Here is a 13732-nt window from a genome sequence, read left to right on the forward strand (position 1 = left end):
ATCTTCTGTTTGTGTTAAGGAGAGGGACTCAGCTTGCCAGTATCCTTTTACACCCCTCAAACACTCTGTAAGCTCTTTTTTCCCCCCTAAATTCCCTTTTTTAAAAATTTTTTTTTTACACGGGCCTCTCACTGTTGTGGCCTCTCCCGTTGCGGAGCACAGACTACGGACGCGCAGGCTCAGCGGCCATGGCTCACGGGCCCAGCCGCTCCGCGGCATGTGGGATCTTCCCGGACCGGGGCACGAACCCGTGTCCCCTGCATCGGCAGGCGGACACTCAACCACTGCGCCACCAGGGAAGCCCCCTAAATTCCCTTTTGAACAAAGAGAGGACAAGCCTCAGGCTGAGAACGTCTTCAAGAAACTGTATTTTGCTAGACCTGAATTACATCGTTTTGCGTTCACTCTATTTTATGAGCACTTTCCAGTTGTGACAAGTAGTACTGATTTCTCATCTATTATAATGATAGAAACATTACTATCAAATACATCTAAGTAAAAAAAGTCAGATTAAGGAAAAATATTAAGTCAATTTTAAGACAAATAGTGCATACATATGGGAAAGAAGCACTATGAATGTGCATTCTAATGACTATAAAGTTGGGGAACTTCTGGTCTTGGAGACTATTATAATAGGAGTAACGAGAATTTAGTCCAGGGTGAGATGATGGCAGTGGAAACAAAGGAGGCTCTGATAGACATTTTAGGGGAGTTAGAGGAGAGGACAGTTATCTACGTGGGGTATTGTCTGCATAATTTCCCAGGATGCTTATGGCTGCAGTAAGAGAAAACTTAAATGAAAAAGGCTTGTGTGATGCATTGAACTTATTTTCTAACAAGAAGCCCCAAGGTAAGGGGGCCCCAGGATTGGTTAAATCAGTGGCCCTTTGACATCACTAAGGACTCAGCTTCGCTCCACCTTCCAACCTCAGCAAATAAGCTTTGTTCTCAGGGCCACAAAGTGGCTGACGGTGGTTGGAGCAGTCCTATCCTGACATCTGATGCTTCAATGCAGGACGAACACATCTCTTCTGGAGACGAAGAGCAGAGGATGAAGAAATCTTTTCCCGAAGGCACCTCCACCAAAAGATTTTCCTGCAGGAATCATGTCACATATCAGGTGTAAACATTCACCGCAAAGGAGAATAAAATTAGCATAACTAATCTAGACTAATTAGGATTTATTTTCTGAGCTAGGGATACAGACCCTTTCCTGAGGGATGGCTTTCTCAAGGTAACAGGGGCTCCATTAACAAATATGGCCGGTAGGCAGTCAACCATTTACAACTTATACCAGTGGTTCTGAAATTTCTCAAATTAACCCTTGAACATAAGTGGGAAGTTCTTGAGGCTTGTGGTTCTTTTTTCAAAAAATTATTTGTCTTGGCTGTCCATGTGTTGGATTAAGGCAGAACGGAATACTTCCACTGCAAAATCAACTTCTGGTTTCGTGATGCACATCGAGGGTGCGATGCGGAATGTCTGAGGAGATAAAGGAAAATAGAGCAACGGATCATCATAGAATCAACTACGACTTAAAGGAAATGCATTAGATTAAGAATCGAACACCTTGTTTTCATGACATTCCTTATGTTTCCCTCAAGGGCTCGTCTCCTCCTCCCCAGTGCTGTATCCAGGCCATTCGTCCTCTAGTCTCAAAAATTCTGGTACCATCCGCTCAGCCCCTTTTCCTTTTTGTCACCTGCTGACCTCCTGGTCCTTCCACCACCTCCACTGAGGTCTTAGGCCTCTATCTACCCTCCGTTTCTGCCATCACCGAGGTTGCCTTCTGTGGCCCTGTGTGCAGCCCAACAAACTAGCGTCTCAGTTTCTTGATCGCCACGACGCCAGGAACCTTCATCTGCATCCACTCACACCCCAGGCCAGCACCACGGGCCTCCTCTTCACTAGGGATTCTTCAATTTCTGATTCCCAGTGCATCTGCCCTTCCCATGAAAACTTCAGTCTCCTCCTCCCTCCATGAGCTTCAGGTCCGTCACCCCACTCAGATCTCATCCTCCTTTTCCTACCCAGCTTGGAGCACAGGCTTGAGGACATGAACCCCTCTCTCACCTGCCCCCTCACTCTGCTTGCCTTCCTACCCTTCCGCTGCTGCACACACACAGCAAAGTCCCAGGTCCCATCAAAGCTCTAATAGAACTGTTTTGCTCCAACATAGAGAGCTGAGAAGTGGGAAAGAAAATCACACCACTGGTGGACAGACACCACAAGGAATGCAGGGTCCTACTTCTGCTGGTGTCCTAAAGGTTCAGGTCCTCTCGCCTTTGCCATTCTAATTTCCATTCCTCTCACTTTCCTCACTCAGTTCCTACACCCCTCACTCTGTTTCATAGACAGTCTTGCCTCATGCTCCTCAGACACTGTCAAGCAAGACCTTTCTATAAACTTGCTTGCTCCCACGTGCATTCTTATATCCTAGGCTGAAGGTTCAAGGAACAAACCATCTACGATTCGACTCCAAATTTTCCACCTGTGCCTTTGGCCCTTGCTTCTCCCATCACCTTCCCTCCAGGAAACATCCCTGCATTCTCTTGCATCTTCACCTTCTCCTCAACTTCCCCTCAGCCTATAAACAAGCAGGCTTTGGGCTTCCCTGGTGGTGCAGTGGTTGAGAGTCCGCCTGCCGATGCAGGGGACACGGATTCGTGCCCCGGTCCAGGAAGATCCCACATGCCGCGGAGCGGCTGGACCTGTGAGCCATGGCCGCTGAGCCTGTGCGTCCGGAGCCTGTGCTCCGCAACGGGAGAGGCCACAGCAGTGAGAGGCCCGCGTACCGCAAAAACAACAACAACAACAACAACAAAAACCAAGCAGGCTTACAGCTCTCATAATCTAAATCCAAACCACACATAAAACCACAGATAAAAATGTGTTGACCCTCCTGGTCTCTTCCAGCTACCATACAAATACTATCCTTCCTTTCATCAAACTTATAAAAATAAAAGGACTGGTTGATGCTATTGGCCATTATTTTCCACTCTGCCTTCCCTCTATTCACATCTCAACTCATTGCAGCCTGGTTTGTGTCCCATCAACCTTCTGACCCCACCCTGGGGAATCCGACGGGCACGTTCCAGCCCTCATCCTTTCTGGCCTTCTCTTCTGCATGTGGAACTTCTGTTGCTCCCCCTTCCAGAACCTCCCCACTCTGGCTCCCATGACTCCACACCCTCCTAGCTCTCCTCACAGCTCTCCACCCATTTTGTGTCTCCATCTGGGTACCTCTTATTCCACCTGCCCTTTAAAAGTTGACGTGACCCAGGTGTCTATCCTCATCCCTCTGCATTTCGCATCTAGACTCCCTTCCCAGAAGCTTTCCTCCTCTCCCCACTTCTATGCTGATGACCCCCAAATCGTGATCCTCACCTCGATTCTTTCCTCTGAGCTACAGACTTGTATATAGATAGAAGGAGAGCAAGTTCAAAGCAGCACTCATCCCTTTATACCCAAGTCCTGGGCATTTCACTGCCACATTGCTCTCTGGATGTCTCCTCTATCCCTACGGCTGCTGGTCAAGTTCAGACAGCATCATTAGCCTCCACCTGGACTCCCGGCCTCCAGTCTCGTCCCCTCGGGTTTACTCTCCTCCGAGGACAGATTCAGAAATCAGACTGCCTGAATTTGGATCCTGGTTCTGCCACTTACTAACTGTGTGACTTGGGCAATTTACCTAGCCTCTCTGTGCCTCTTTTTCTTCATCTGTAAAATAAGGATAAGAGTACTTATTTCATAGGTGTGTTGAGAGCATTAAATGAGTCAACATATGAAAAGCATTTAGAACAGTGTATACTATCCCTTCGTGTGGTTATCGGCAAGCTTACTAGATTGTATTATCATTTTCTGTTTAAGTCTTTCTCCTCTGCCAGTTCCATGGAGGGAGGGACAGATCTTATTTCTCACTGTAGCTCTAGTATCCAGCCAAGCAGTGACTGCCTAGGACTCAAGTGTGTGCCGGACGACTAAGGACTAACTAAGCAAGTAAACAATGAATTGTTTTCTGTCTTTAGAAGTAGCCCGTCTTAGGATTTTGAATCATTAACTTACTCTGTCTGATTCATATAGAAAAATATCTGGGACCAGGACTAGAAAAAACTCAGCATTTCCCAGCAAAAGCGCTCATTCTGGTTTTGTTTGCTATGGTTTGGTTTGGGCTGGAAGAGCTTTCAGTCTGTTTGTTCACAGGCTGAGGGGAAGTTGAAATAAACTGCAGAAACAAGAGAACATCTGTTTCCCTAAGTGGAGGGTCAAGAGCACGGAGAGACATCTCATTCTCTAACCTTTAGGAAAGGAGGTGGGAAAAGGCTTGGGGGACAGATGAGCTTCTATAGAGATCTTGCCTAATAGCTCCCATTTTCTCTGTGAAGCACCAGGCGAGGGTGTTCGCTGAAATCAAGTGAGAGGCAGCAGTGAAGCAGGGAAACTAGGAAGAATGACGCATGTTTAAAACGGGAGAGAAGGATGCCGAAGGCCAAGAGCAAAGTAGGGGATGAGTAGGAGTGACCCTACATCTTAAATCTCGGCCCCGGAGCGAATCCCTGGAGAGGGTCCTGCTGGTGTGACGGATGGAGGACCAGATCACTTTACAGTAGCAGCCCATGCCCGCGGCAGGGCCACACCAGGGTCCCGACCGTGGGGCTTGTACTTGGCTTTCCCAGGAAGGGGGCGGGGAGAGCTTGTTCTCTGCCTCTGCCAGCCTGAGAGTGAAGGGCACTGGGAGTGGCTGATTTTGAGTTCTGCATTAGGGACCTGGCGGGGCTGCCAGCACCATGACGTTGCTCCTGGCCACAGCGGCCACTAAGGCTTAGCAGGGTTGCAGGTCAGAGTCAGAGCTCAGGGCTGAGTTAAAAAAGACTAGGACTGAGCTTTCAGAGGTTAGAACTCATTCACACGTGAGACAAACTGGGTACGCGTGACTGTTACGACACTATTATGACCTGTCGTGTAAGTCCTCTGCTTTGTCTGTGCAGTTTTGCCTCCTTAGACTGTCCTCTGTGTATATTCCCTGCCGAGCCGCGGTAACCAAACCATTTCACACAGCGCCCTCTAGTGGCCCGAGGGCTTCACTGTCCCTTTCTTTTGAAAACGTGTGAGCACTAAGCCTAGAGGAAGCGGAACTGGGTCCCCTAGCATAAGGGTGAAGAAAAGGGGCCAGCACTGGGACCTCAGGGAGATGCCTACCTAAAGTGATAGGTAAAGGCCAGCCTTCTTGTTACCTGAGAAAAAGTGCCACCCCTGCCAATCAGAAGCCCCATGCGTTTGCAGTCCTGGTGGATTTGATTTACTTCTTCACGGGGAAGAGGCTGGCGGCTCGTCTGCAAATACATTTTAAAAATATTTGGCATTTGAATGATTCAAGACATTATTTCTAAGAGGAATAAAATGCAACTCAAGCAATCAATGCTCTTCTCTCCCTCTCAACCTCTCTCCCCCAGTAATTGAATAAAGCTATTCATTGCTGAATTGGATTTCTTTCTGTGGGGGGTGTTATTGAAAATATTTGCTTTTATCCCAGTTCATCCCAAATTCCCAAAGACAAGATGAAGCTGAATATAGACCGTCAGTGAATCTTGGCTCTGCAGTTGGTTACCCTGGGAGCTTGGTTCTTTTTTTGTTTGTTTGTTTGTTTGTTTTGCTGTACGCGGGCCTCTCACTGTTGTGGACTCTCCCGTTGCAGAGCACAGGCTCCGGACGCGCAGGCCCAGCGGCCATGGTTCACGGGCCCAGCCGCTCCGCGGCATGTGGGATCTTCCTGGACCGGGGCACGAACCCGTGTCCCCTGCATCGGCAGGCGGACTCTCAACCACTGTGCCACCAGGGAAGCCCGGGAGCTTGGTTCTTTAATAGCCGTATTTGGAGTTTGCTTTATTTATGTGGAAATTGTCCTCAGCTCTTCACTTTGTTTTGTCCATGTAAAAAATTCATTTCAAAGTCCAGGAAATGGCTGTGAAGTTGCACAAGGGCATAAACGGTCCAAGCTTTCTCTGGGCCATAGTATGGCCTGGGCAACTGGGGTGGGTCTGTTTGTCCTCATCTTCCCTGCTTGTGGAATTTGCTCTTTCTCACCCAAGACTTAATCCTCCAGGGTCAGGAAAGGTAAGCTCTCTGGAGCCTAGAGGATGTTTCAGGTCACTTGGCATCTGAAGGTTGTCCCTTCCTGTGGGCCCAGGTATTCTAGTACCCTTTTGATGACACTGGGCTGGGGACTTCTGAGTCTGTGAGCACAAATGCTGCAACTTAGTCAAGTCCATTGTGAAGCTTTAAGATACAGAAAATACTATTCAAACTTTCCCACTACTAGATAATGGAGGACCAGGATGGGGAAAAGAACAGCATTTCCTCATTGATCCTAAAATGTCATCCTGCTTGCCCCTAATGTTCTCATGAGGAAAGACTAAAACACGACAATATAATTTAAGGCTAAACTGTGAAAGCTGGAAAGAAGTCAAACATGGTTTGGGGGACAAGAGGTCAGAGGTCAGAAAGGGTTCCTCAGGGGCAGTTGGGTTGATGGGCCTTGGTGGCTATCAAGGATCTGGAGAGGTGGACTTTGTTTGGCTTTAGCCTGGTCTGGGCCAGCACGCTCCCTGCTCCTTTGTGCATTCTATTACCCCCTGGGCTCAACTGCTATGACTAATTGAACATCTTGTAGGCATTCCGAACAGAAAATCACGGTCAGAAAAGCTAATGAGGCAAAGCCACAGGACAGCCTGCCCGGGCCCTGTGCTCGGGTCTAAGTCCCAATCACTCCATAATCAAATGGGTGTGTTAGTAACTAACCTCTTCTCAGGGATGTAATGTAGCTTTGTGGTTATTTATTTATTTATTTTTTGCCGTTTTTGAGGGATAAGTCTTCATTTAAACAATTATAAAAGTAATGCAGGGTTATTGGGAAAAAGTCCTGAAAGCGATATGCAAATGCACTAAGTAAAAATGAAACGTTTCCCCTTCTCCAATCCTACTCCTAGGGATACCACCTGTTGGTAATTAGTGGGAACTAGACACTTTTTCTATGCATATACATACATTTAAATGCATATTTTAAAAAATGTCATACTTCATAATGTTCTGCAATTTGCTTTGAACAATTTACAATGTATCCCGAACATCTTTCCATGTCAGTGTATTTGGACCTAGTCTTCTTTTTTTAAAAATTTTATTTAGTTATTTTATTTCTTTTTGGCTGTGTCGGGTCTTAGTTGCAGCACTCAGGATCTTTCGTTAAGTCTCCCGGGCTCTTCCTTGTGGTGCACGACTTCTCTCTAGTTGTGGCTTGGGGGTTTTCTCTCTGTAGTTGTGGCGCGCAGGCTCCAGAGTGCATGTGCTCTGTAGTTTGTGGCACGCAGGCTCTCTAGTTGAGACGTGTGAGCTCGGTAGTTGTGGTGCACAGGCTTAGTTGCCCTGCAGCATGTGGGATCTTAGTTCCCTGACCAGGGATCAAATCTGTGTCCTCTGCATTGTAAAGTGGATTCTTTACCATTGGATCACCAGGGAAGTCCCTGGACCTAGTCTTCTTAAAGATTACCTAGTATTTTGTTGTTTGTTGGTAGAGCAATTTGTTTAATCTCTTAGTTTTGGACATTTATGTTATTTTCAATTTTTGTTTATGATCATAAGAATGCTGCAAACATCCCCACTCATTTATATCTTTACACACTTCTGTGTATATTTCTTTAGGACACATCACTCTAAGTGGAATGGCTAGGTCAAAATGTATACATGTAAAATTTTGATAGATACAGACAAATTTCTGTCCAAAGGGCTGTATCCAATTCACATCCTTACTAACTGCTCATGGGAGTTTTGATTCTGGGTTATACTGTATAGCATTAAAGCCAAGTTCTGAGCTGTTTTAATTACATGAATGTGGTCTGAAGTGTTGCAGGAGCCGGAAATCAATCAACAAACATGGATAAAGCACTCACCGTCTGTGTATTTCCTGGCCTCAAAAGTGTACAGTTTATTTAGGAAAAGAAGGTATTTATACGTGAAAACCGAGTCAACAAATACATGATTTGAAAGAGCCTTTCAAAGGAGCTCTTTAGACAGTGAGTGTGAGAGATTTTAATTTTTTCCGCAATACAGTTTGCACATCTTTCCATGTCACATGTATTTCTGTGCCATGTAGTATGGACGTACCATCCTTTAGCTTGCTCTGTATCAATGGGATTCTGATGTTTTACCATGACAACTCAAGTTCTGAAGAGCATCTCTGTTCACACGTCTTGGAGTGCACAGAAGTTGGCTTCGGATTAGTGGGAAAGGGACGAACGCCTCCTCTTTCACTGGGCTTTCTTTGGTGGAGTCTGGGCTTTGAGGCATCTAGGCATCCTCGAGGGACCTCTTGGGGGGGGGGAACTGGAATGGACTCTTCTGAGCCTTAAAACAGCCCTTGATGGAGCCCCAAGCTGAAGGTATGTTACGGCCTGCGAGCCAGAGGGCCTAGTCCCATGTTACTCTTATTTTCCTGCTGTCTTCCCTTAGCTTTCAAATCTGGTTCAAACATTCCTGCTTTTCACTGGCTCTGCTGTGTGGTACTAATGGGAGAGTGTTATATCCATGGTCTAGTCTGAATATTGAGAGAACTGAACACAGTCCTTCTAGACTAGGGTGGTGTGATGAGAGCCAACAGCAAGAAGTCACCCATGGATAAGAATTAGGGTGAAGGGGCTGGTCTGACTATTGATTCCTGTGCCAAGATTCCCCTGCTGTCACTCCCCCCAGAGGATCTAGAGTTTGCATTTATGGAGGATTGGGACAATTTCCTACTGACATGGACCCTAGGGGCAGCAGTAACAACAGAGGGAAAGATTTGAGAAACAAGGCAAAGAAAGAATCAATAAAACTTGACGTTAGAACTAAGGAGAGGGAAGGGGTCACAGATTATCTTGTGGTTTTGAGGCTAGGGAATTGGGAGAACAGTGGAGGGTGAAAAACAGACACAGCAACCTTGCGAAGAATCATTGGCTTAAGGGCAATGCTAAGTTCAATTGTCATATCGATTTGAGGTCACCTTGCAGTAGGTCATCAGAAAGTCACATTCCGCCCTTGTTACTTGGGAGATTGAAGTCCATTCACAAACAAACAAACAAACAAATACAAAACCCTATAAATCTTTAACATCCTCGCCCCAAACCAACACCACAACCTTCTCCTGGCCCTTCCCCCTTACTTCCGCTAGCTCTCTGTCCCCCTGCCCCTCCCCCAGTAATTTCCTCCCTTCCTTATATTTTTAATTCAAAATATTCATTACCATTGCTCTTTGCCTAGTCTGGCAAGAATAACATCAACTCCCTTTTGCAAATGCTATTCGGCACTCTAGGACTCTAGATGACCAGCTAGCCTGTCCTTCATACTCAACACTCCCGACTCATCTCTAATGAGCTTTGCTCAGTCTTGCTGTCCTTGTGTGCTCTCTTCCTGAGAATGAATGAGCTTGTAGCTGAGGCTTCCTACTTTAACTCTTGCCGCCAACCCCCCCCCCCCCCCACACACACAGAGACTGCAGAGAACAGCAGATCACAACCTACCTTATCCTTCACCATCTCTATTCCTATCATGAGGCCTTTGCCTCGGACGTCTCCAACGATTTCAAATTCATCCCTCAGCTTAGCAAACTTCAGTAACATATAGGTGCCAACTTCCTGGCTGTTTTCTTGTAGATTTTCTTCTTTAATTACCTGTTGAGAGAAAGCCCCAAATGGCCTTGCATTAAAAAAGTTTTAAAACGGACCGAGAAACATGGAGAAATAAATGTATGTGAACCTCTTTACAAAAACTTGACCAGACAAATGGAACCCAAAGTCTAGTATGGCCATAACTTGTCCTACAAAAAGATCTGCTGTAGGGAGAAAAAAACTTCTTGGTAGAGGGGATGCTTCCCCCCTACCCTCCTCATCTTCAGGGTGGGTAAAAATTTAGGAAAAAATAAAAGAGACGTCTCAGTGTTGAGCTCTTTGTGGACCCACAGTCAGGGCACCTGAGATATATATTCAATAAAAGGATTTTCACCTACTTCCACCCACAGCAGAGACCTGTGATTCCTGACCAAACACAAGCAGTATACTACACTTATAACCAGCTGATAATAACTGCATGACTCCAGGCAGAACCTGATGTTTTTAAGACCTACTTGTTCACCTAAATCCTCTCTATCTGCTAAATTGGTTGAGGCGACACAGGACTTAAAAAATGTAAGCTGGCAATGTCTACAGAATGAAATAAATGACACATCCTACTTACACTTTCTCATTTTGAGATTTAATCATATTTGAAGATACTTTTTAATTTGCAAGGGCAGCTTTTACTTATTTTTATTGAAAAATAGTTTTAAATTTAATTTTTTTGAATAAGTGAATCACGTGCCTCGTTCAAACATCAGAAAGTACAGAAACATAGAGTAGAATGAGCCTCATTGATCCCTGTTCCCCAGCCACCAAGTTTCCTTCTCCACAAAAAACCATTGTTATTAATTTCTTGGACATTCTTCCAGAAATACATTACACTTTTAAGCAAACGCTATTATGCATATAAGCAAGGGCATTTAAAATAATCTTTTCAACAGATGAGACCTCAGGCAAAATCAATGGCCTGGAGCTGAACCACAGCTGAATCACCTTGTTGGAATTGCATAGAACTCACTTGCTCTTTCCTCTTTTAATTTATGACAGTACAACAAAAATAAGGAAGCATATACAAGACAGGACCAAAATTAAACTGAAATCAAGGATAGCCATTGGTAAATATCCATTAAATACCGCTCAAATGACAAAGAAATTTCAGTGCTACCAGCTAGCTAGGGAAATTCTTATATTTCCCATGTGTGTGAGGTTTATTACATATTATTTCATATCCAATACTTGAAGCACTCACAGTAGATCTTAAAAAGGGGGAGGGGGCAGAATAATAACTGGAAATCTAACTTAAATTCATGGACTAGGAATTAACTCTTCACTTTAATCATAAAATGTGATAGAGTTCTGATAGTGTGTGTGTAGTTTTGAGGTAGTCGTTTGGTGAACTGAGTGATGTTGATGCGGTTGCTGGAAAGTACCTCAAGCACCGATGATCCAATGGCGCAGGCCATGGGGTTCCCTCCGAAGGTATTGAAGTGAAGCAGGCGTTTAGCCAAAGACTTGGCAATCTCTGGAGGGGGTGGAGAATAAAAGTGGATAAAGGGTGACACATTCCTATCTATAATCTCCCATCATGCATTTGGATTATATTTACCTTCATGTTGTATATGTACGTGTAATATATTTCATGGCGTCCAATTCATTCTTCACTCACCAGATAGTGGATGTTATGGTTGGAATTGTGTCTCTTCCCTCCCCCACCCCAATTCATACGTTGAAGCCCTAACCCGCAATGTGACTGTAATTGAAGGTAGGGCCTTTAAGGAGGTAATTAAGGTCATAAGGGTGGGGCCCTAATCCAATAGGATTGGTATTCTCCTAAGAAGAAGAGACATCAGAGCCCTTTCTAGCTGTGGAAAAGGACATGTGAGGACACAGCAAGAAGGTGTTCATCTGCAAGAGAGATCTCACCCAAAACCAACTCTGCTCATACCTTGATCTTGGATTTCAGCCTCTAGACCTGTGAGAGAATAAGCCCAAGCTGACTAATACGGTGGATAAGGAAAAATTGCTTATTTATTCAATGAGAAGTTTAATAATAAAAATCTTTAATGTGTTGTATGAATTGAAAAGTACTTTAAAACTTGATTTATGGGAACTTACATGGAACCTTCATTAGCTAAGCCTTTTTTCTATATTCCACTCTTGGGACTAAGAAGGAAATATTTTTTAAAAAATCTCATATCAAGGATTTCATAATATAATTTCAAGATTGTTTCAGGGTTAGTATATATTCAGTTCATTATACTTCACATTCTACATCCACATTTTAGTAACTTTTTTCATTCAGTAAAAACACTGAGGGATTCCCTGGTGGCACAGTGGTTGAGAGTCCGCCTGCTGATGCAGGGGACATGGGTTTGTGCCCCGGTCCGGGAAGATCCCACATACCGCAGAGCGGCTGGGCCTGTGAGCCATGGCCGCTGAGCCTGCGTGTCCGGAGCCTGTGCTCCGCAACGGGAGAGGCCACAACAGTGAGAGGCCTGCGTACCGAAAAGAAAAAAAAAAAAAAAACACTGAACTCTCACAAGGCACTTAATTATACTTTGGAGCCTCTCAAGTATGCTTACTATTGGTTGGAAAAACAAATGAAATAATTTTAAGATTTTCAACACTAAATGGTTCATAAAATTCTTTTCTGTAAAACCTCACTAAAATGGGAAATACAGCTAATTCTAATGTTCATTTTATAGAATGTTAGAGCAAAGTGAGATTGTATTGTCTTTAGCTGTTTTGCTGATGATCAACAGAGAAAACTATCACCTGGACCTTGAGTCTATAGCTTATTGGTGTGGCAAGACTAGGTCAGGGTGTCCTTCAAGAATATGATTCCCTTGGAAACTTCAGCACTGGCTTCAGGTTGTTTAGCAAGGATCTCTTGTGTTGGTTTTGTTTTTGTGGCACGTTTGCCTAGACGTTGTCAGTAGAGTAGAACCCTGCATTTCATTGTGGGTCTGGGAGAATTAGTCTTCTCTACAGCAACAGCAAAAAGGGCTGGTTTTCTTCCATCTCTTCTACCATCTGGCAGACAGTTTCCCTTTTTCATTGCTTGGGAATCCCATCACTGTCTCTAGCCCACACAAGTTCCAATACACATGTTTTCTGCCATTGCTGATGCAGGAGACCCAGAAGCAGACAAAAACTGCCTGTAGTTCCTACCTGGAGTTGTCACAACTGCTGCCATGGGAAAGCCATTCCCAATCCCTTTAGCCATGGTGACAATATCTGGCAGGACACCGTGCGTTTGGAAGCCCCAGAAGTGAGAACCCAACCTTCCAAATCCTGTCTGCACCTGTGAAAACAAGTCCCAAATCATTGGAAAGCTTTCAAAGAAATGTTGGTTTTTTCTTGACTCTCTGGTCTCTTCTCTTTCCTCCTCTTCCATCTCCTCCTTCCTAACATCATCATCATCATCAGTCATCATCATCACCATCCTCATACTATTATGGAGAAAGCACTTATTCTGCACCTGACCTTTTATTTTTATTTTTTTAACATCTTTATTGGGGTATAATTGCTTTACAATGGTGTGTTAGTTTCTGCTTTATAACAAAGTGAATCAGTTATACATATACATATGTTCCCATATCTCTTCCCTCTTGCGTCTCCCTCCCTCCCACCCTCCCTATCCCACCCCTCTAGGCTGCACCTGACCTTTTAGGCACCAAAAGCTGGTTACTAGCATTGTGTGGTTCTAGACATGGTTTTTAACTCCTCTGAATCCATGTTAACTCTGTTGAGTGGAAACAATAGCAATACATCACAGGGCTGCTGTGAGGGTCATATACATAATGCATGTGAAAAAGGTGATTGTGATTAGCAATCCTTGATAAGGATCTCCTATGTGTAAGGCTGTGTCTGCCCCAGGCTGGATGAAGCAGGAGTTACAGTAAGCAAATTGGTGCTGGGGTGCCCACTACCCAGCCCAGACAGGCTGGTTGTCCTTTTCCCTGTGATTTCTTTTTCCTCCTGGGAATTAGTCATGAGGAGGACCCAGCTGAGTCAGTTAAGTCAGGATGGAGCTAAGTTGAACTTAGTCGTTTTGTGCATGCTGTTTCCTCTTTCTAGAAAGCCCTATC

The 13732-nt window shown here is 44.8% G+C and overlaps 1 protein-coding gene across 2 annotated transcripts in view; it reads right to left on the reverse strand.

Annotated features, from left to right (window-relative positions):
* Positions 1 to 1374: 1374 nt before the first annotated feature.
* The window catches only part of AGXT2 (alanine--glyoxylate aminotransferase 2), a 43960-nt gene continuing 31602 nt past the window's right edge, over positions 1375 to 13732 (reverse strand). For both annotated transcript variants that reach the window (XM_060295406.1, XM_030843635.2), the window contains exons 10-14: positions 12813 to 12945; positions 11072 to 11163; positions 9549 to 9698; positions 5235 to 5333; positions 1375 to 1482 (exon numbers count right to left, since the gene is read on the reverse strand). In XM_060295406.1, coding sequence (XP_060151389.1) covers positions 1375 to 1482; positions 5235 to 5333; positions 9549 to 9698; positions 11072 to 11163; positions 12813 to 12945 — 582 coding nt within the window. The remainder of the gene's footprint in view (positions 1483 to 5234; positions 5334 to 9548; positions 9699 to 11071; positions 11164 to 12812; positions 12946 to 13732) is intronic.

Source organism: Globicephala melas, chromosome 3 (genome assembly GCF_963455315.2).
Source record: "Globicephala melas chromosome 3, mGloMel1.2, whole genome shotgun sequence".
NCBI lineage: Eukaryota > Metazoa > Chordata > Mammalia > Artiodactyla > Delphinidae > Globicephala > Globicephala melas.